This window comes from Engystomops pustulosus, chromosome 2, assembly GCF_040894005.1.
Source record: "Engystomops pustulosus chromosome 2, aEngPut4.maternal, whole genome shotgun sequence".
NCBI classification, from domain to species: domain Eukaryota; kingdom Metazoa; phylum Chordata; class Amphibia; order Anura; family Leptodactylidae; genus Engystomops; species Engystomops pustulosus.
The window spans coordinates 210,954,807-210,979,952 of NC_092412.1; the positions used below are offsets into that span (position 1 = coordinate 210,954,807).

General features: G+C 40.2%; 1 protein-coding gene across 1 annotated transcript in view; it reads left to right on the forward strand.

The window, feature by feature from the left end:
- Positions 1-25,146, forward strand: part of SMS (spermine synthase) — a 103,684-nt gene that overhangs the window by 41,696 nt on the left and 36,842 nt on the right. The window contains exons 7-9 of the mRNA XM_072137985.1: positions 3,112-3,201; positions 5,152-5,266; positions 6,533-6,612. Of these exons, the coding sequence (XP_071994086.1) occupies positions 3,112-3,201; positions 5,152-5,266; positions 6,533-6,612 (285 nt within the window). The remainder of the gene's footprint in view (positions 1-3,111; positions 3,202-5,151; positions 5,267-6,532; positions 6,613-25,146) is intronic.

Genomic DNA, 25,146 nt, shown 5'->3' on the forward strand with positions numbered 1-25,146 from the left:
GTGGGTGTTCCCTCATATAAAGACAGTGATGTCAGTGCGGAGACACTCTGAACATCGGCAATAGCAGATCACTGGCTGATGCCAATGTTCAGTCCTCCTCATACTTTCAGATGGAGGGGGTGGAGACGGGAGGACGTAGCTAAGTGTATAAGCATGCAGTGGGATATCCTGCTGCCCTCCATTATTCGGATACATTGGGTATCCTCCCCACATATACTTGTAAGTATATGTTATGCAGTATATTGTAATGCAGGGTATAAAACGAGATTGGATCGTAGCCTTACTGCTCTGCCTGTGTTACTCTGCATGCTGTGTGAAAGTCAAAGGTTACCGCCCTCTTGACTGGTATGAAGAAATTTGCATACAAACTTCTGGAGAGCATTTATTGAGCATGTGGACAGATTTAATAAAACAAACATACATTAAACTGATTAGGGCACAGCAGAAATGACACAGGTTGTGTCATTCAGCATTCAGTACTTGGTGGCGGTTCCTCTGCAAGCAAAACATGTAGTTTATCAGGGATAAGATACAGTCCCGGGTCATTGAATGTAGAGTGACTTTATATTAAACCTGTAAGTGTAGAAACTAATCCTCCTATCCCCTATAATTCTTCCATTACTGCAGCTTTGAAGAACCTGCCTCCAGGCTTTGCTTGAGCAGCATAACTAAGTGCTAAAATTAAGTAGAACTGTGGCAATGGATTTGATTTCTGTCTGGACCTGTGAATTTTAGCTGCCAGGATCCAAAAGCGCTGGACACCTAACCATAATCTGATTATTTATGCGGCTTTCTCCATCATTCAGATGTAAAATGAACCCAGGTTTTTTTTTTTTTTGCCCTGGATCTGAAATGTGGTAATATAAGTGCAAATACTGGAAACAGTGGATGTGGAACTTCATATAAACTGTTAAAGTTTTTGCCATAAAATATAGATGCTTGCATCCTGAATCTAAAGAGTATATATCATGGAAAATATTGTGGTGTATAGTATGTATTCTGCATATTATTAATATATTGTTAAAGTGTTCTCCCATGTTTTTTCCTTAAAGGGGTTGTGTACTAATCCCACTCTTTAACAGGGTAAGTAAAAGGCCCTAGTCGGGTCACCCGCATCATACTTAGGCCTCATGCACACATCCTTGTGCCCGCCTTGAGCGGAACCTGAGCATAGCACACAACCGGGGTGAGTGAGCGCCCCTTACACCTCCACTGTCCAAAGAAAGAAGAGTGGCCCGTGGCGGTGAGGAGCTGTGTGCTCAATTTACTGCAACCAGGGTTCAATAGACCTCTATGGACCCAAATATGGTTGTGTGAATGAGGCCTTACCCTGTTAAAGTTTGGAGTCCACTTCTGGGAGCGTTGGGTTACATGAACACAGGGCAGCAGGGTTTTGGGACTTCCTGTGACATCCGGTGCCTGCATGGCTGTTCTATATCTGCCAGAAGCCACCAGGACGTCAAAGGAAGTTTCAAATCCATAATTCCCGGTGTAACGTGACTCATGGCTCCCAGCAGCAAACTGAATGCTCGCGAACGTGTGCTTACCCAGGCCATAACCAGGGCGAGCATGTTGCGGGGTGCAGGAGAACAAAGGGGTAAGCACTCCTCACCCCTTCCATCTTTATAGAAAGCTGAGTACCCTCGGTACCCATAAAACAACATGTTCCATATTTTGGATGGCTGCTGCCCAGCCAGGTCGAAGTGCGGTGATACAAAGTGCCGAACGCACCGTGACCAGGTGCCATAGACCCCTAATTTTGCGGCCAGATTACGGCCCCCATAAATGTAATTTGTATGAGGCTAATATGATTAACCCTCTTATGGTTTTATACTTATCCTGTTAAAGTTTGGGATTAGTAGAGGTCAAATTATTTAAAAATGTTGGCCCCAAGGGGGTTTAAAAAAAACTAGCTAAACTCACCTCTCTCTAGTAAAAATAAAAACAGTCTGACCGGAGCTCCTTTTATGTCTTCTTGAATATCCTTTAGCGAATCCACAATTTCGTTCCACTTTCCCTCTTGGAAACTTTTCTAGTGCAGTTCCACACACGCAATATTTGGATGAGGATAGACCACTGTTCAGACAGTCCAGCTGCGTTTTCTTATATCTTGTAACCACTCAATAAATGTAGGGCTACTACAGAAAAGATTTAAGCAGCAATAGTGCAGTATGTTCAAGATAAAACATACTCACAAAGGAAAAGTAAAAAATGTGCATATAAAAACCGCCATGTGGACGCCAGTCTCGCTAGTTCGCCCTCTCTAGCTCTCTGCCCCATTGCGCCACCACCTGTGACTGCCAGCCTCTGTTGATATGCAGTCTAGATGGTGATGCCATGTTATACTTTATAGCGACTTGTTGTACATAGCTAGTTCGTTATATTTATTCCCCCTCAGGCCAATATTAAAAAAAAAAATCCTTAAGCTGCATTTAGACGAACGTATATGCCCTCTCCATATGAATAAAAGGCATATGGGCCATGCACACGGGGAAAGATAGGACATGGTAACGTGTTGCTCCGGGCGGCCATTACCGTCTATGCCGGACGTATGTACGGCCACAAGACGTTCGTCTGATTGCAGCCTTCAGTGGTAAAGTTTTACTTTTGTCTTAAAGTTTAAGCCAGTCACAATAGCTGTGTTTGGGCTGGGAAACATGGTGTGCGCTCACAGCTCAAACGAATTTAACAGGCAGAGTCATGGATCTGCGAAGCTGATCTAGAAGGAATTTTTAAAAGTTTTAGATAACAGGACCTCATTCAATGAAAAAAACCTGCAGATAATGGCTCAGGAGGAGAGAAAAGTCATATATTCATATATATATATATAATATTTATTTATTTATGGATATTTATATTGACGTTTGTGTGTCACCAGAGTAGTCTGGAAAACAATAATGTCACATCTAGAGGTAGAATGAGAGTAGCGGTTGACAGACTGAGTGATGGAGTCGGCAAAACTACAGATCTCTGTCGTTCAGCTCAGGTTTAATTTCCATACTCAGCTGTAACTGTGAACCGTGAAATAAATCACATCACTGTTGTCAGGACTGTCAGCGGGACCCATTATTTTGTCACAAACGAATAATCGCACCTTAACATGCTTCAAACATAGACCAAATGGTGATCGATGGATGTAGACAACACATGCGGAAGACGTGCGGTGATGTGTTGGACAATCTGAAAGGCGACTGTTACCAGGTAAGTGGATTGCACGGCATCAATGGTTTATTCCGTTTGTAGACACATCATTTATAGGAAAACCGCTCTCTGAATCCTAATAGCCCCCATAAGGTGCAATCGGCATTGTGCCCATAGGCAGCTGTAATGACAGCTGCCTCACCATCCAAAGGGGAGCTGTTGTAGCAAACACTTGCAATATGTTTGGGATTTGACATCCGTCAAGTTTAAGTACGTAGGCCTTGTGGTCCGTCAATCCTTGCCTATACTTTGGATCAACACACTGCTCATCTGCTGGGCATCCATTGCATATGTTGTTAACCCTTGCAGTGGGACAATCGATAACTCGGAGATATACGAAGTACATTGCGTAGTGACCATCGTCATCTATCCTGGCAGGACTTTCAAATGTCATTTTTTATTGGAATCACTGTCGCGTGTGGGGTGAGCCAAATTCCAAATTCAATGTTTGACACGGACCTGAACGTTGTGGTTTGATTCTGCTAGTCACGAGTCTCCGCCAGTTTGCAACACTTCCTTGACCTCCTTTAGATATAGAAGTTTGTGAGCATATAGCTCGTGTTTGAAAAAATCCCATTCAGCTCCCGTTTCTGGAGTTTTCACTTTTTTATTACTTTTGATTATAAAATAAGTAAAAAAATAAACTATAATTAAAATCACAGTAAAAATGTATTATTACTTCGGAGACACGTTTTCATACCCGTACGGGGTACATCATCGGTCCATATTCTAATGTTTCTTTGTTAAAGTTATATAGAGACTTTTTGGCGCGTAGATGCTATGGTTATGGCGACCATTTGTGACGATATGTAACATTTTGGTTGTTTTTGTCAAATTTACACAATAATACATAAGAGAATATATAATATATAATAGTCTCTCTAATACATTACTCTCCTGTTCTTTTTTTATTGTTATTCATTAACTTTCACATTGATCCTGATCTTTGCGTATATATTTTCTAATTGGGAGAGTTATTTCCTCTCAGGGTCACTTTTTTATTATTAAAAAAGTGAAAAACCCAGAAACGGGTGCCGAACGGGATTTTTTCAAACACAAGCTATATGCCCACAAACTTCTATCTCCAACATACCCACTGGTCGGGAGACTGTGGGTCCACCAAGGGCAGCCCTGTGGATTTGGTCTACAAAAGCACTACAAGTTGGTTATGGCTTATGACACAACCTCTCAAGGTGAGTACCTAGTTGTATTTATCTACTGGATTGGTATCACTTAACCTGCTACACTATATTTGCGCTTTCCACCTTTTTTTCTCTATATCACAAATTGACCTCCTTTAGTGGCAGATACATTGCCAATTAAGGATTTTTGGGATCCAGCAAGAATGCCAGCTTGGCAATCTACAAGGGTGTAGGATCTACAGGCTGCAACATCTGTAGGCAAATGTGCCACTGGATACCCTACAGAACCTATATGCCTCCATGTCTACACATTTCATTCCATCGTGGAAACAACTGGTCCAACAGGGTACAAGATTCTATCAGATAACTTGGCAAATTATTATTTTGTGATGACATGTGGACTGCAAAAACAGACCACAGATCCAGTGTTTGCAGCCTGAGAACAGCACGTTCTCTTAAATATAACCTTTAGCCTAAAGATAGCAGCCTATCTTTTGTGTTGTTCTCAGGCCACAAACTTAGAATGTGAAAAGATCTCTTTTTACTGGTCATTTCTTATATCCCAAAACTAGAACTTCAATAAAAATTATTAACTTTGGGTTTACCACTGGCCAAAAGTTATGGTCATAAATCCTCTCAATCCCCTCTATGCATGATGCCCTCTTCATCACAAAATCTGACTAGAACCTCCTCCCAACCAGAATCTTGCACCTCCTGTATGTGTAGGACATTCATTTAAATGTTATTGTTTCTGTTCCATTTTGGGGGAAAAAAATAGAACTAAAGTGATATTTCCTGCTGTCTGCAGGTTTTGGTTGAGGATTGTGTTCCAGTGTTGAAGACGTATGCCAAAGAAGGGCGAACATTTGATTATGTCATAAATGACCTTACTGCTGTCCCCATCTCCACATCTCCAGAAGAAGGTGACATTACTATTTCTGTGTTATACCTCATCATATAATCTTATTAAATAGCAATTTCTTTAGAGTCTAATAGTTGGACATTTAACTTTGAGGTTGAATAAGAATAAGTATAGTTCTTGCATAATGACATAAAAAGTTGTATGAAGACAGAGACGTATCACAGTCATAAGTCATCTCATGAGAGCTTCCTGGTATCTTTAGGGTAAGTACACAACCGTAATAGGGTCTCCCATATAGTACTTACCTTGGTAAGGTTTATTAAAGCTTCCAGGACTTCCTCTTATATCCTGTGTCCTGCTGGCTATTAGGCTTTTGTACTTGCTTACAGAACTATATGCGACACTGTTACCCTAGTAAAGGTTTCTATTAATGGCCAACCCCTTTAAAGGACCACAATCTACCACCAGCATCAAGGACTGTAAACCAAACACACCTACATGCTGGTGTGTAAAGATGGCACCCAGAGCATGCTCAATGCATTCGCCCACAATCAGGATTGAGCCAAATGCATTGTCCGTATGAACTCCCACAGTCAAGATGTCGCCAAGTAAAGTGAATACTAATATTTGGATCAATGGAGAGAATGCTTCCATTGGACTATAGGATATCTTGTAACCCCCGACACTTATTACGTGTCTTCAACACAGATTTTTCAATGTAAGGTAACCTTGTTAGGCTAATTGAGGGCCCTCTAATATGCATTTGAAATTGTTTGTGTGCATTCCCACCAACCCAAAAACAAAATCCAATATTTTGAAAATGAATTGAAAAAGTCATCACCTCCACCCTCCAAGTCGGGGAAATATGTGTAAGCTGAGATCCCAAATGTTTGGTGTGCGCAATTTATAAATCCATGATCTACCGTATTTCTTTATTCTGTACATCATTATGTTGTGAATATTTTTGCAGCACTCATTATTACTATTCTTAAGAAATTTGCTGTTTACTTTTTTCGGTGGTTCCTGCTTGTTTGTGTTTTTTTGTAATATGCTTCTTTAGTGTCAAACAGCTGATCTCTAGGTGTCTCTAGTTAATCACAGCAATGATAACACCCACTTTAATCATACATTTCCATCAGGAATAACCTTAGCGATGCACAACACAAGTTTCTAAGGAACATTGTTATAATTCTTAATCTGTATTTACGCTGAGAAAAAATAAATTTCCCCTTTGAGAAAACAGACAAATTGATTTAATAATTGTATGTGTCCTGTTCTTAAAATAGTAAAACACAAATCATATAACCACTGTTACTTTATGATCTAGATTCGACTTGGGAATTTTTGAGACTGATTTTGGATCTTTGTATAAAAGTCTTGAAACAAGATGGAAAATACTTCACTCAGGTAAGTAACAAGAATGAAGGTCTAAATGTTTAATAAATGTTTGTTTTCTAAATACAATTAAGTAGACAATTGATAGTAGTTTCATTCTAAGTAATAGGAACTTGCCATAAACTACTTATACAACAACCCAGACATATTAGTAGATGTAAGTACAGCACAGTTGGCACTGGGATGTAGGCATGGGGTGGATTGTGTTGGTGATACAGATGTTTTTTGTAAATTGCTTGTGTTAGATTTTATGGCTATAGTTGATATTTTTATTAATGCTGTATTACTGTGAATTTTAATAAAGTATTCAAGAATGAAAGAAGGTAGATGTTAATTTAAAGGAACACTCCAGTCACAGCTGATTTATTGAATTATAGTTTGTGCAGAGCGTGAAAAGTAGGAGCATGAGTAAGGTTCTATCAATATGATGAAAATAAGTCATTCCACTCCCTTTAGGAGTGTTTCTTTAAAGTTAACGTGTCACCAGGAATGCCATGTTTAGCTGGTGACAGGTTCCAATAGTCTATGCTTTGCTGATTTAAAAAAATGCCCTGAATGCTGCCACTGCTTTGTAAAACTTTATTTTGCATCACCTGGCTCTCTGCCAGCAGTGTGGTGAGTCCCAGAGGAAGGGGAGGCAACTGCAGCAGTCCGTGTCTCAGTCTCCTGAGGATGGTATGGAAGAATGCATAGAGATTAAGACAGAGGTGAACAGCTTCTGCAGTGTCCCCCCTTCCCACATACATACACCTCGGAACTCACCACTCGCTGCTGTCAGAGAGTCGGGTAATAGGAAATAATGTTTTATAAGGTACTGAAACGATTAAGATGACAGGTTTGCTTTTAGTTAAAGTCTGTATCAAATTGTTCATGCTAATGTAGGAAAATCTTACATTTGAGCTTAATGGAGAAGTATAGAATACAGATCTAATTTTATAGACTGGATTTACCATACAATAAACCAGTGTCTTATTATTGTGTTTGGCTCAGTTTTTATTTTGTCAAGAGTATACCTACATGCACAAAAAAAGGTCATGAGACCTCACTGCTACCCGTTGGTCATATAAAACTTCACTTTTAATGATTATTTAAAAATACATAAATGTGCAACTATCAAGAAAAAATCTCCAGTAGTAATATAGCTCTTTCATGCGGATAACTTGTCTTGTGAGGCAGGTGTTTGAGGTAGGTATGTTGAGGTAGACTTGTTGTGACACATCTAAGATGCTCAGCTCTAGGTGGCCAAAACATATGGCAATTTATAGTGGATATAAATAGTACACTGTGTATTATAGTAAATTGCAACAACACCTGTCTGTTAGCCATTTGTATGACACGCTGTTGCCATCCACCTTCTGTTGTATCATATAGCCTGCTATATGTGAGAGCTGGCATCTGTGAATAAATGGCACCTGTAGCATGGTGCTTTATAGTGTTCGCAATGTTCATCAGACATTTATTGTGCTTTATTGTTAATGTATCTTATGGAGGTTTTATTCACATAAAGGGAGCTACCCTCCATTATCTAACCTCCTAAAACCTGATCCACACCAAGAGACTAAGAGATTGGATATCGGGACTATCTCCTCTGACTGCTAAATAAAATATACACAATTACACTACAGCTCCCCCCTCCCCTGACATGTTTTGCAATATCTGTGGCATCCTCAGGCGTACTGGGGCTAAGACTTAAGTCTTAACTCCGACACCCCTGAGGACACCACAGCAGTAGCAAAAAATGTCAATCAAGACATCAACATGGATCTTGATTTATGGACCCAGTCATAGTCTTATTTGTTTTGTATAAAACACATCTCACACTGTATATTTGTCATAAACCGAATATACTCGAGTATAAGTCGTCCCAAGTATTAGGCCAGGTCCCTAATTTTGAAAGAAAATAAATGGGAAATCTCATTGACTTGAGTATCAGCCTGGGGTGGGAAATGCATTGGTCACAGCTTTCTCTAGTAATGAAATGCCCCATGCAGCTGCCCCCCATTTATGAATTGCCCCATGCAGCCAGACTCCCAAGTTATAAAATGCCCCATGTAGCCAGCTGATGAAATGCCCCCCCCTACTGATTAAATGCCCCATGCAGCCATCCCCACCTTACTGAAGATAAAGTGCCCCATGCAGCCAGCTCCCCCTACTGATAATGTAATGCTCCATGCAGCCAGCTCCCCTAGTGATAATGTAATGCTCCGTGCAGCCAGTTTCCCCCCACTGATGAAATGCCCCATGCAGCCCCCCTCCCCCCCCCCCCCCGCTACTGATGAAATGCCCCATGCAGCCAATATCCTCAATATAATACCCCATATTGATACTGTTCCTGGTGAACATAGTCTCTGCTTACATGCAAAACAGGAATCAGATTGCAGTTCTCTTCTGCCATTTCAAGGATAAGCAAGAGCTCAGACAACTACCATTTTTTTGGAAATCGTGTCCAAAGCACAGGGATCGTTTTTTATGAAAGAGGACGCTTCATGGTCCATAATTCGAGGATTGACCTCGGCTATGGTCCTTATACAATAGCAATGAGTTTCACAGAGATAGGATGTTAATATCAAAAACAACTGATGACTCTCAGACTACAAATTGGAGAACACATTTTCCTAATAGAAAACACCTTTGGGTGTCAACCTTTCCAAAATAAATAACTTTGATGGTGTTTCTAATGTATTGATGAATTACAACATGTGAATGATAGAGTGGTGTTCTGAAAAAAAATATGTACAGACATACCCCGGGTTACGTACAAGATAGATTCTGTAGCACAATGAAACGAAGGTATTCCAGCACTCAGAATCTTCTTTAAAAAAATATTTGAATTTTTATTTTGTAAATATTAAAATTGCAAGGTCACATCCTGGCATATCATCCAAAAAAGAAAAGATCTACGCGTTTCGGACTAGTGTGCTTACGTCCTTATTCATGATCATGAATAAGGACGCAAGCACACTAGTCCGAAACGCGTAGATCTTTTCTTTTTTGGATGATATGCCAGGATGTGACCTTGCAATTTTAATATTTACAAAATAAAAATTCAAATATTTTTTTAAAGAAGATTCTGGAATACCTTCGTTTCATTGTGCATCATTCAGTCAACCGGCAGGACTGCCTTTCCGTGCACCGAGAGCTAAGGAGGAATAGGACCTCGTCTACATTGAGGATGCAGCTTATGTGAGTGAGCGGTGGCTTTCTTTCTATTGTTTCCTATAGATTCTGTAGGTTTGTTCTTAAGTTAAATTTGTTTGTATGTAGGAACTGTATATTTTATAATTGTAACACCAACATTTTTTGGTCTCTGTGACAATTGGATTTTAAAAATGTTGGGTTGTCATCAGAACCAGGATTAACAATAAAGCTTCATTACAGACACCTGTGATAACAGTTAGAGCTAATCATTGTAGACTAAGACTAAAGTACAGTAAATTACCAACATCCAGAGGTCCGTTTGTAACTTGGGACCATCTGTAAGTCAGGTGTTCTTAAGTTGTGGACCGCCAGTATATATATATAATATGTATATTTAGTTATAAATGTGATAGTTATTTGTGAATAAATAGGTGCTAAAACTATAAAAATGGCCCGGTAAGGAAGAATGGTAAACATTCCGGTTTTATGAAAATATCTAAAAGATAATGAATATTGGTTGCCTGGAAACCCTTGTTACTGCTGCAGTCATGAAACAGAGTTCACTTTGTATTATTTGATTTTTTGCAATAGTTTTAGAACTGTCCAAATTTTGATCCCAGGACATTATGGGAATTATTCTTCGCCCTCAAAACTATTTTTATTTTTCTAAATGATGAAAGATATGAGTACAATACAATTACCACTATAAAACAGCTGCTGAGCTATCAACACTGGAAATGATCAGACAGACCGAGGGAAATACTGTAAATGCCCTCGAGCCAAGAAACCCAATTATGCATAAATTATAGAACTACGTTTCTATTAATTAGAGGAGCCTACTAATTGGTAATTGCTGTATCTCTGACTGCTACATTCTGCCTTATAAATAAGTTCCAGGATTTCAGATGTCGGCCTTGTAGATATATAATTTACTTTTATCATGGGTCATGCTGCACTTTTTGGTGGAGAACATGAGGGCAAGCACCCCTTTAGAGGGCATTTGTATTTGAAAATTAATGTTTTAATCAGAATTTATTATATATGTATTTCAGTGTTCTCTGACTGTATCTGACAGGAAAAATAAAGCACAAAGGAGACCAATACAATTTTATATGTGTCTTTGCAATGATAATGCATGTAAGTGATTACAATATTACAGCAAAAGGATAATTTTATTGAGAAGTCTGTCTCTCATCTGAATACACAATGTGATAGGGTTGGGCACAGAGGCACACAGGCATAACATCCTGCAGCATATTTGCCCACAGATGTGGCAGCCGGACCTGTAGGATTCTCACCTATTTTCCTCTTCATCTCGATTACAGCGCTGGTCTTCTTTAAACCTGATATGCGAGGATTACCTGGGAAAAAAGCGACTTATAAAAAGCAGCCCATAGCCCCGCTGGAGAGTGAGATCATGTGAGAGGCGTGCATTCACTCCTCCTGGGTGATAGATAACAGAGAGTAAGGTGATGCCACTCGAGATGCGTGAATAATTAACATCCCGCAGCGGCGGACATCGCATCCCTGCACTCCGGCTGCATTTTTTGTAACAATCCTGACGTGTCAAGATTAAAGAAGACCAGTGCCGAGATCAAGGTGAAGAGGAGTATAGGTTAGTATGTCTAGTTTAATGTAGCTTAACTTTAGTGGTAGATTTCCTTTAAGATGGAGAGCTGCTTAGGTCCATAAATACTTAATTGGTGATCAATCTGGCAACTGGACAGGCAAGAAAGTGTCACAATATGGTGGAGAAATGTGTACGAAACATTTGGTGTGTGTGTCAAAAAACACGTAGATACAGGATATTCTGAACATATTGCTGAGCTAGTAGCTCCCCTCATCTTACTACTAGGTTTACCAAATGTTAGATGTGATGGCTCTACAATTATTCACACAGCCATAATGGTAGTGTGTTGCTTCACAGCACCAGCAGCATTGAAGTGCACATCATGGATCTTCCATTTTGGCACTGAACATCATCCATCCCAAAGAAAACTTGTCTTCACTGGAAAAGACAGCACAGGTTCAGTCTATAGCAGCCCACGTTTCTTGTTCTCTACACCATCTTGTACGTAACGCGGGGACTGCCTATATGTATATTCTTCCATATGATTCAAGAGATAGAGCTGAGGTTATACATGCCAGCAATCACTTGTAGTAGCCAAAGTCATTTGTGATGATGAATATTTGTTATTCTCGTTTTAGTGGACAATAGGATTTTTAAAAGGGTTCACAGAGGTTCTGTACGAATAATATGTTATCAGTGTAAATTTGTATCATTGTCTGTGCCATCCAATGGAATTGCTATAAACAGTAGACTTCTCAGGGTAATGGCTTCCTACGATCTTTACAAGCTCGGAAATGAAAGGTCACCAATGTTTTCTGTCTTTTACTGTATAAAAGGAGAACATCACTTTACATTAACCCAGACAATACCCTTGCCTTGGGATATATGGAAATGGAGGAAATCATTGTGATAGCTTTGTACATTTCACTGGAAATGTTTGTAGAAGAAATAATGCCATGATGCGTCTGTCTAATTTTTTCTTTCGGGTTTTGGGCTTATTTTTTTTCCTTTCAAATTCTTCTTATTTATGACAGATAATCAGACAAGAACATGAACTCAGTCCTCTCAGCAGAACGATACAGCATGAAAGTTATACACTTAAGAAATAGAGCATTACATATTACAGAAAAGTCTTAAAATCTATGTTTAAAAATAAAGGTCACGCGTTCTTGTCCCATCCGTATTTTGGGCTTGTTTAGTTTATCTTTAGAGGATGATATAATTTGCATTTTGAGTTTGTTGGTCTTGAGCTACCCAGATCATTTTATTGCCTACGCCTGTTCGGGACTGGAGCTTTTTTTAAGCAAAATTTACAACTCTTTAAAGCGATTGCGCAAAAATTAGTGAGTTTTTCTTATGTTCAGATTTGAATTTTAAGGATATATTAGGTACACTTTGCGAAGTGTTTGAAAACGTTATTTAACGCATAATTTTCGTACATATTCAAATGCATCCAAAAAGGGGCAAAAATAAAAGATAACTGGTCCCCTTAGTGTTTTGGTGCTATTAAAGAGACCTTTAATACCGCCACTATCAGTCGCCTTTTGATAGTACATTTGGCTTCATTTAGTATTTTGCATTTTTGTAATGAACCTTCCATTGGTCTTTTCATGAATTGAAACAACCCTGCTAAGCTCTGAGAAATTTGACCCTTTGCACTTTAATCTAACTAGTCACATATTAGCTGGAATCTGAATACTTACCTAAAATTAGTACAAAACATATGGCATATCTTCATTTGATGTGTGAACATTTTTCTTCAGATCTGAATTTTCTAAAACTTCAGAATGTGGGGAACATCAGAATAAAGGAATTCTATTGAACTTTGATTATTGAACGGTATTTGCTAACTCTAACTATTATGTTATCAATATTTGTATCCTGTGCACCAAGACAACCGCAGTGTTAGACCAGTATGGTTTGTACTACAACTTGAAGAACCAGCAAACGTTACACCTATTACAAAGGAAGGAGTGTTAAATGGGTTTGCCCGGGATTTATGTATTTTTCCTATGGGCCCCATGGGGATAAACAGGGTATACTCACATCTCACGCCAGTACTGCAGGGCACCTCCTTATACATTGACTTAGAGAAACCTCTGGCGGTGTTAGGCTATAGCGCGTGGTATTGATGCTGAGTCATTGTTGAGACTCTTTATACAACTAGAGACTTGCGGTGATCGGAGTTGCTGTACTGCGCCACAGCAATATGAATATACCTTGTTTGTTTTCACACCCCCTGGTTCACAAAATGATTTAATCTCAGGCATTCCCTTTAGTAACACAGAGTTTAAAAGTCTTATAAAAAAGAATCCTTTTTTGCAATACTTTGAATGTTTATTAAGCTCTACACTATAGAGCAGTGATGGCGAACCTATGGCACGGGTGCCAGAGGTGGCACTCAGAGCCCTTTCAGTGGGCACCCAGGCCATCACCAGAGAGGACTCCAGGTATCTTCCTGCAGTCCCAGACAGCCCATGACTTGCTGTGCACAGAGATATTTTAAAGTGACAGCTCTACCTGGGACTACTGGAGGAGTAGTGGGAAGGTGTGCACAGATCTGGATTATCATTGTAGCTCCTGCTCCGGCCCTGACAATTCTTCCTGTTTATGGGACCCTGGAGGGAAGCTACAATGATCATCCAAATTTCTTCTATTTTCTGCTTAATTGGTGTAATCAGGGTGCTGATATGAATGAAAGTGACAGAGAAGGGAGTATAAATCACAAATTAAATTTCTGTGTTGGCACTTGGCGATAAATAAGTGGGTCTTGGTTGTAGTTTGGGCACTCGGTCTCTAAAAGGTTCGCCACAGGTATTTAAGAAGTGTGTGCACTGGGATTATGCCGCATGCAATCCTTTTTGTGGTGCAGCAGCGCTGGGTTCCTTGTGACACAAATTAGTGGACGTGCCATCAGACTGTCCGACTGATTCAGACTGAGCGCGGGATTTAACTTTCAAATTGTGTCGCAAGCCCAAGCACTTACATGCACCACTAAAAAGATGGTGGACTCTGTCGGACCTGAGCGATGATCAGGTAAGTAAGTGTGTCCATATGTACCTGAAGACTAAGACTATTGATTCTTCTTTAGAATTCAGTCTAACAATACAAGTTCATAAGAGCAGTGTAAATAAAAGCTCACAAGGTTGTATGGAATAAGGACACTAGGTTGTATGGAATACAGAACACTTACCTGACATTTAGGGCTCATTCAGACAAGCATGTCCGTTGCATGTCTGTAAAAATGGCAACATGTGATATCCATGTTCAGTTCGTATTGTATCTTTATGTGTCTTTTCACATCCATGAGGCCTCATACACACATCCGCATGATTGTAGTCGTGAGCTAGCCGCAAAAAAACGTCAGCTAGCTCGCGGCTGCCATAGACATGCATTGCATACGGGCATGCTGCTGTGAACACGTATTTGTCTCACCGTGTCTGAGCCGTGTGGTTGCACCTCAAAAGTTTCTATTCCTGTCCAGATTATGGCGCAGCCGCTCAGCTACCCTATGAAAAGGACAGAGGAGCGGGCCGAGCAGCGCTCACCCCCTTCCTCTCCAGCTGGCTTGCGGCTCACATCTACTCATGCAGACGTGTGCATGAGGCCTAAGTTCATGGATAGGATAGGTTTCTATCCTATTTTCTGCCCTGGCCAGTTGGTTGCCTATCAACATTTGAGTAAAAAAACTGACTCATACACATCGATTGACTTCTTTGAAGGTCCGTGGTATGCATGTGAGAAAAAAATAGTGCATGCTGCAATTTGTTCTCACGGGCTGCACATCTGTGGAAGTCAATGGGTCAGTAATCTGTCCACAAAACAAGAGGATAGCATATACCGCTGTCAAAAACGCTGACATCTGAATGAGCTGGCAAGTTCCTGCCAAGGCTGGGCCTGGTATAGTTTTGCAGGGCAGATGCATTAAGAGGTCTGAGCCTGTTGATGTTTCCATCAGGACGGGGGGGGGCTTTATCACATGCCTCTATGCGAGCCCAAGTGTATGATAAATTCCCTCAGTCTGTAAACTGCATGATCTGGAACACTTCTTGCAGAAATCCTACATAGAGCACAGGGGTTCATCTACTACTGATCAGTTCCATATTGGGATGGTGTCTTGCTATATAGGTAGGGACTACTGCAGACAGGGCAAAGCAGGGGTTTTCCTACAACCAAACCAATGAGGAGGAAGGACACAGCTTGGACACAGAGTTCTGTATACAATTCTCATTTTTAATGCTTATATGAGACAAACTAAGCCCAGGGGGAAAAACAAGATGGGGGGGGGGGAGTTTTGGGATAATTTAAATGTTTTTGTGTTTTTATGTATTTAATTAGAATTCTACTTTGAATCCCAGTTTTCCATTGCATGTTGGATAATAACAACGATAACATTTAACTTTTCTAAACTGCTGCATTGACATGACAAATTGTAGTAAATTGAAAAGTCAGATAAAACATTCTTTGTATGTCCACCAGGGGACAGTATAAGGACAGTATATTTGTGTTTTGAGAATTCAATTGAATTGAACATTTGGATTGTTTTTTAGGTCTTTCCATTTATGTTTTTGCTTTTATATCCACATTGCAGATATTTTAGTGTCTGTGGTGACAGTTACATTTGTATCTTTGTGTATAAGAAATCACTCATTTTAGTCTATATAAGTAGCAGTTTGTGAGATATAGACGTGTGTGCACAGAATAAGCTGGATTTCTTAGGACGTGTCTGTGCTACAGCACGTAATCCATTACATACTACACATCTTGTGAATTTGGTTATGGGTTTACTGAATATATTTGTCTCAGAGCGGATCATTTATAATAAGCTGGCATTAGGCCCATATGTATAGAAAGGCTTCCACAGAGCCTGAGATATTCCGTGCTAAATCCCTGCTTGGTAGTCTATATGTACTCCAGCTTTAAGGGGGTTTCCTGTTGTTTATTCTGTAGATTTACAGAAAGTGAGATTTCCTCAGGAAAAATACTTTTTTCTGGGAATGAATAAATGCAAAATGTAAGTGCTGTCAACTTGATTTGGACTTTAACCCCTTAAGGACGCAGGGTTTTTCGGCCGATTTCTCGCTCTCCAACTTCAAAAATCCATAACTTTTTCATTTTTACGTGTACAGAGCTGTGTGAGGGCTTATTTTGTGCGTAACAAATTTTACTTTCCCGTGATGTTATTTATTTTAACATGCCGTGTACTGCGTAGCTGAAAAAAAATTCCAAATGTGGAAAAATTGAAAAAAAACGTCACGTGCGTCACGTTCTTGTGGGCTCAGTTTTTACGACTTTCACTCTTCGCTCCAAATAACACGCCTACTTTATTCTTTGGTTCGGTGCGATCGCGGTGATACCAAATTTATATAGGTTTTATTGTGTTTTAATACATTTTCAAAAATTAAACGAATGTGTACAAAAAAGAAAAAAATTTTTTTGCCATCTTCTGACGCTAATAACTTTTTCATACTTTGGTGCACGGAGATGTGTGAGGGGTCATTTTTTGCGAAATGAGGCGACATTTTCATTGCTTCCATTTTGAGGTCTGTGCGATATTTTGATCATTTTTTATTTCATTTTTTATGTTATGTAAAAAGGTGTAAAAGTCGCATTTCGGACATTTGGGCGCCATTTCCCGCCTCGGAGGTCACCGCCGGCCGTAACCGTTTTTATATTTTGATAGATCGGGCATTTTGGGGCGCGGCGATACCTAATATGTTTGTGATTTTTACTGTTTATTATGTTTTATATCCGTTCTAGGGAAAGGGGGGTGATTTGAACTTTTAATATTTTATTAATTTTTTTTATTTTTTAAACTTTTTTTTTTCTTTTTTTTTTCACTATCTTTTAGACCATCTAGGGTACATTAACCCTAGATGGTCAGATCGCTCCTACCATATACTGCAATACTTCTGTATTGCAATATATGGCATTTTTGCAGCACATTCATTACAATGAGCCACTGGCTCATTGTAACGAATCTGCAGCTGCCAGATAGCCTCGTGTCAAAAGAAGACACGAGGCTACCATGACAACCGATCGCCGCCCCCCGATGACGTTCGGGGGCGTGGCGATCGAAAAAAAGATGGCGGCGCCCGCGCGCCGCCGTCTTTTAAATGCCGCCGGCGACTTTGCCGGCGGCAACGGGGGGGTTAATAGCCGCGATCGGTGCTAGCACCGACCGCGGTTATTAGCGGTGGGGGTTTTATGCATTTTGCAAAAACCCCCACCTTTGTATGAAGAGGACTCAGCCCGTGAGCCCTCTTCATACATCCCTTATACCTCTGCGCCGTAGAGCTACGGCGCAGAGCGTTAAGGGGTTAAAGATATGCAATGTAACTGTAAGAGGAGGATTGTGGATACATATGAGGCATGTATAGAGATGGCAATTTTGCTTGGGATTTTTGGCAAATATGTGCGTTAGAGTTTTTGAAACCCCATACACCATGCTGTTACTGCTTAGTCAGACTGTGCGCCACAATTCTGCAGCATGTACAAAGTGCACCAAAAAAAAATGGTGTACACTTCCAGAGCAGTGCAATGATATATCAGGCAGATATATCATGGCTTATAGTACTTCAAACTGTAGTACAAGCAGTACTGCGGCAATTCCTGCCGCACAACCATGAATAGTACCCATTGTCCCATTATGCTACCTTGATGCCAAGTGGGCATGAAGGGGGCGCTCATCCACAATGTGGATGAAGTTGTAGCCTACACCTGTTCAATCTTCAGTTACATATTGACTAATAGTGAAAATAACATTATTATACAATTTCCTTTTCTTAACCGCTGTATTAACATAAAAAATTTTTGTAGATTGAAAAGTCAACAAAAATGTTTCTGTACCTACCTGCTCCCTTACACTGTCTGCAGCTGTGTATGGTCTGATGAAAGATTCCCTTTAAGATTCTAATATTAAAGTAAACCACATAGTGATGAGAGCCATACGCTCACCCAAAGGGAGGATTTGTATTTAGTCTTAAAGCTTCAATAGTAATGTGGTTCTATATTAGCACAGGAGTTCTATCTATATTTTGAATCTCCAATATCTAATAATATATCATGTTATTGCTGGTGAAGCAATTTGCCATGAGTCAAAGTGGTTTCATGCCTAGTTTACAAAGCACACATTTCCAAAAATCCACAGAAAGCTGTACTGTTATTAACCCAGATCTTTGCAGCAAAAACAGAAAGAAAAATCACCCCTTGCACAGCTTATAGCATGGAAGTTACAGCAATGACAGGAAAGTTTTAAATATATTTCATGCTATTAAAACAAAATCTACTTACCGTATTTTTCGGCCTATAAGGCGCACCTCTAATAAATGCCTGCTAATACATCTAGGTTCATACATAAGGCGCACTGGAGTATAAGGCGCAGGATCAAATGCAGTACCTAAAAATGACCTGTGCACAGTTCAAGCCAGCTACACTTCCCGGGAAACTTGTCTTCAGCGTGTCAGAGAGCTCCGATCTCAGAGGTATGGGCTGCTGGGGGTTAATGCAGGGTGATGCAGCAGGGGTTAAGCGGTCTCCCTCTGCCCCTTCTCCTTCCCTCCTCAGCCAGGGTGTTATTCCTGTGGGGTTCCCTGTGGCTCCTTCTCTTTCCCCTGTTACAGGGCTGTCAGGTATGGGGGATTTCTTACTGATGATGATGATTGCCTCGTGGTCGGCACTATGGCAGCTCCGGTCTCTCCGTGCTAGGGGAGGGCAGGATAGGCACTATGTTAGTTGTGGTGCCAGGGCACTTCAGGACCTAGGGACCCTGTATACTGTGTGGGAAGGTGCAGGAAATTTCTGGGGATGGAGCTATTAAACACTGGTAAATGTACATCTTGTCTGTAGTACATTTCTGTATAAGTTCATTTATAAGGCGCACCGGCCTATAAGGCGCACCTTTGATTTCTGAAAAAATTAAAGGATTTTTGGTGCGCCTTATAGGCCGAAAAATACGGTATATATGGGATCTTTGTTATTGTACTGACCTGAACAATAAAGGGGTTGTTTCATTTGGGCCTTACAGTGAAAGTCTCAAAAGCAAAACCTGTAAGAAAATCGTGCACTTGCGTTTTTTTTTTTACTTCCACCAAAATTTATATTTATTTCTAACTTCCCAGTACATTCTGCCGAATATTTAATGGTGGCACTAGGAAGTTTCACACAGATAGTCTTCATAAGTGTCACACAGATAACAAGGGGGGGAAAGGGGGAGTAAAAACGGAAAGGCATACAATGAAAAAAGTGATGCGCTCTTAAATGGTTAAGAAACATGCACGTAATATCTACCACAGGTGCTGGCTTCTGGTCTTCAACAAGATGGTGCTGGCTTCCCCTAGCGACAAGCAGCAATCACTGGGAGAGGGGAGGGTGAGCGGTCTTCACCACTCTCTTCTCCATAGGAGCCAGGTGGCCTCGCCGCTATTCGGGAAGTCCCTTTTGCACCGTGATCGTGCACAACAGACCTCAATGGTGGCCGTGAGCTGGCTGTCATTTTTGCGGCTAGCTAATGGCTGCCAAATACAGTCATAGGTATAAGGCCTTAGATGTACCATTGTAGGAGATAAAGTCGGGACCCTCCCTGGTCGACTGTAAACTGTGGGGCTATACGGCAACTGTGTATGTGAATGACATATGCACAGATACAGTACAGATGGCAGCCCCATGTTTATTTGGGAATATTTTAACAAACACTAGGTAAAATGTATAATAAATTATTTTAATAATATGGATTATTTATATATTTTATTATAATTTAAAAAAAAGCACAACAGCATCCCTTTAATGCAGACACATAAAACATTTTTTTTTCTGCTGCATAAGAAATTGCAGCAACTGGACCTTTAACCAGCAATGACAGTTGCCATGCAGATTCCTTAATTTTCTGTGAAGGATCCCCTACTGCGTGCACCCACTGCTCACATGACAAATTGTTCATTTGTACTCTGGCTGCCTCTGACATTTACTTGGCATTTTTTCCATCAAACCCCTAATCAAAACAGAAAAGGAAAAGTTGAAATCCAGAGGCTTTAGGTTTGTTGTGTGTGCATTGTTTTTCTTGGCTTGATTTAGTATTTTCAGAAAATAGCCATTGCTTTGAGAATTTTACTGTGGTTATTGATCATAAAGTATCAAGAAATATACAAATTAGGATTATAATTTTATTGTGTACATGGTATCCATACTAAGATGGCTTATCTAAATGTCATAATATGTTGGGTCTATTTTTTTGTTGTTGTTTGGGTAATTGTAAATTACAAGGGAACCTGTCAGCAGAAATTACCCTTCTAAACTACTACCGATATTTTGTACAGTAGACTAGATGTTTCTTTCATGGTCTAGTGCAGTGATTTTCAACCTTTTTTGAGCAGCGGCACACTTTTTATACTTAGAAAATCCTGGGGCACACCACCAACCAAAATAGCACAAAATGACACTAAAACAGTCATATTATACATATAGTTAATAATATAGATTCTAAATTTATTTTACTCACTCAGTGTGAAACCTGGGCCTGTTTCGATAAACACAAAAGGGATATCCTGGCAGGAATGGTGGAAAGACGCACACGAAGCTCTTCCTCAACAGTTCTCAGTTTCTCCCTGTTTTTAGTATATGGTGCTGATTATTATGTGGCTCATATACTGCAAAATAAAGGGGTACAATGAGAAGTACTATGGCCATGAGGCCAGCGTACAAGTGCCAGCTCATATACTCAGCATATGAGCTGGTACTTGTAGTACTCCAGCCTCATGACTATAGTATTTCTCACTTTACATTTCTCATTGTTATATGCAGTATACTGCTGGAGTACTAAAAGTACCAGCTCATATGCTGAGTATTCTGCCAACAGTTCATATACTCCGGCAAAAGCTCATATAGTCAGCATTATTGGTGGGCATTACCGTGGCGGTGGGCAAATGCGAGAGTCTCTCCGCTTTTAGGATGGTGCGCCGGCCTCGGTGACGTCATTTTGTCGCGCGAGGTTCAAAGCTTGCGCATGTGTTATTGTACACGTCTCCTACATTGTAAGATGCCGTGACACTGCATCGCTGCGCATTGCCGGGAAACAAAACACAGGGCACCATAGTTTAGGGAACTTTCCCCACGGCACACCCGACCATGTGTCGCGGCACACTAGTGTGCCACGGCACACTGGTTGAAAATCACTGATCTAGTGCATCCAAAAATCTTTTTGGTAGCAAAATATAAATTAGTTGTATAAAGTCATGGGGGTGGCGCTGAAGTCAAGTTCTCCCCATCTCTGCTGTAATTGGTATCAAGCAGCAGACTTCAGGAGAGGCATGTTGACTTTATGCCACCAGTTTAAAGCTATAATAATAATGTATATTTCTATAGCGCCATCATATTCTGTAGCGATTTACAAATCACTGGGGACATATACAAATGTAATACTATTATTACAGAGTACAAACAGACATAAGGAACAGACATAGGACATAGGAGTGAGGGTCGTGTTAACGAGAGATCTATCTATGAAGTTGTATTTCTAGATTATGCCATTACATTGATTACATTGATTTGGAAGGTGAGCTGCCTAACAACATACAGGTAGTGGTTTATTTTGTCAGTTCCTGCTGACAGGTTCCCTGTAAAGGCAGACTGGGCATGGCTGAAACAAAACTATGTGGCCATTGGGCACCACAGAAAATAAAACAAAAGAATCCAAGGTCTTTCTTGCAGCGGTTTCAACTGAAACCACAAAGGGGGTCTGCATGTAGAAAGCGGGGAGAGGTTGTTTTTGGATAATATTGCAACGTGAGACAAGATCACAAAATCCAATCAAAAGCTGAAGCTCCTAAGCTTGAATCTACCCTCTTAGAATAACCCTACCTACAGACAAATGTGTGCAAAGAACAGGTCTGTGGTCCATTGTTTGCATCATGTGTGACCAATCCTTGATGAAGCTACTGTAAACATCCATCAGGCACAGCCGGGAAATACAGTACTGCTGAACACTTTATTAGATTGCAATACAATTATTTTTATATTAGCTCAGGTTTTTTTTGTAATTTTCTTTTTTAGGTAGGTAAAGGATTTTTTTTGTAGGTTGACCTCTATATGGTCTGACGCTACAATGGATTGGTTCTTTCTAGAGACTGACATTTGAACCAGTGCGTCAATCTTTTGCTAAGCACAGCGCCGTACACTGTTTAGCAGTAGTACACGGCATTACTGTTTTTCCCTATTCACTTCTATCCCGGCCATGTGACTCATAAACACGACATCAATAGCCTAAGAAGAGGAACCAACTCTAAAGTTTCCATCCGCTGATTGGTGTGGTTGTTGGGAGTTGGTCCGCCACTGATCTGAGTCAATATCATCATCCTGGAAAATCCCTTTTAATTAACAGTGACCAGTAGATATGTGACTTAAAGGGGTTGTCCCATTTCAGCAAATAAATCTTATGATTTGTATAATGAAAATTTACACAATTTAACAAATACTTTCTATATCAATTCCTCAAAGTTTTTTTAAATCTCTGCTTATTCTCAGTCTATACAGCTTCTATCTTCATTTCCAGTGGACAGAAATCTGACCGTGGTCATGTGATGTCACACAGGTGCACTGCTCATTATAACCAACAGCTCGAATTACTCTCATAGTCATATAACAAGCCGTGCATCTGTGTGACCATAGTCAGATTTCTGTCCACTGGAATCAAAGAAAGAAACTTTCTATAGAATGAGAGATCTAGAAAATCATGTGGAATTCATAGAGAAAGTATATTGGAAAATTGTATAACTTTCCGTTATACATAAAATAAGATTTCTTCACTGAAACGGAAATACGCCTTTAAGTATTGTGGAGTTACAGGATGCACAATACAGTAGTTATTATTTCTTCCTTTTCTCTTTAGTATTTTGATGCGTTATGTATCACAATGACATATGCTGTAGCACTGTGCAGAGACTCTATCCTTCACTTTTGTCTCTTTTTCCACTGGGGATCACAGTCTAATTCTATCACGTATGCACACATAGTAATGCATGATTTATATGCCACAGAAATGACTGCAGATAACATATAGTTATTCACTTATTGCTGTCCCCAGTTGAGCTCTAAAAGTATAGTTCCACACGAGATACACACACAACCACAGACACTCCGTGTAGACGTGTTGCATCCATCATTCCTTTTTACTATGAGCGCAGTTTGCAAAACAAGCGACTCCGTAGGGGATGAAGAAGTTGCACTGTAAATTTATTTTATTCAGGCAAAATAACAATTTTGCCACTTAAACCTAAGATTTATACTATTGTTGTGCCACCTTATTATATTTACATGCACATCAGTTTCTTCCCACCCTCTTTGGTTTAACTACATAGAACCTATTGGATTGACACAACACACTTCTGACAACTCTGCAAATCCGCCTCTTACAGCTCTCTTTGTATTGCAATTCTGCAGGTTATGGTAGTTTAGGTTGCCGTGCGACTATTTCCTGTTCTGTCTATTTAGGGAGATATATAGTGAGGGGAAATTAAGTATTTGATTCCAGGTTGATTTTGCAAGTTTTCCCACCTACAAAGAATAGAGAGGTCTATAATTTGTATTGTAGGTCACTTCAACTATGAGAGACAGACTCTAAAATTCCAGAAAATCACATTGTATGATTTTTAAATAATTAATTAGCATTTTTATAACATATAGTATTTTATCCCCTACCAATGAGCAGAAATTCTCTCTGTGCTGTTACTTTTTCTTTAAGAAGCTCCATTAACTGTATTACCGTATATATCAGTGATGGCGAACCTTTTAGAGACCGAGTGCCCAAAATGCAAACCAGACCCACTTATTTATTGCAACGTGCCAACACGGGAATTCTAGCATTAAATTATTAAAATCTTCTTGCTCTGTGCTATACCACAGCTTTCAGCGGTCCGGAGGACACCAATATCGTTGACAGAAGGTGGGAAAATTCAGATTGCCATTGGAGCTTCCCTGAACATGAAAAATTGTGGGGCCAAGAGCAGGAGCTTCAATGGCTCCAGTGATAAACTGAACATCTGACCTTCTCTTCCTGCAGTCTCAGGTAGACCAAAATGCTTCACGTTTTGGGCTACCTGGGTCTGCAGGAGGATCCCTCAAGTTCTGTCTGGTGAATTCTGTGCTGGGGCAACAGCTTGAGTGCCCACTGAGAGGGCTCAGAGTGCCACAGGTTCGCCACCACTGGTATATATACTTGAGTATAAGCCGAAGTACCACAAAAATGTGATGTCCATCAGAGTGCCCCCATTAATGTGATGTCCATCAGAGTGCCCCCATTAATGTGATGTCCATCAGAGTGCCCCCATTAATGTGATGTCCATCAGAGTGCCCCCATTAATGTGATGTCCAGCAGAGTGCCCCCATTAATGATATACATCAGAGTGCCCCCATTAATGTGATGTCCAGCAGAGTGCCCCCATTAATGTGATGTCCATTAATAAAATGTCCAGTGCCTTAAAAAAATAAACTGACTGCTGACATCATAGATTCTGTGCCAGCAGTTCGCATAAAAGTGCATCTGTGACCCCGACCAGGAATCCGAATATATGCTTCAGGGAGAAGAGGACATCGGGGGTCTGCACCAGAGTACTAATTTTTTTATATTTATACCCGACTATAAGCCCAGTGGGACTTTTTCAGCACAAAAATTGTTCTGAAAATGTCGGCTTATACTCGGGTATATACGGTAATTGTACCCGTTTCCTGTATAAAAGACACCTGTCCATACACTCAATCACACTCCAACCTCTCTCCCATGGTCAAGACTAAAGAGCTGTCTAAGGACACCGGGGCAAAATTGTAGACTTGCACAAGGCATGGATGGG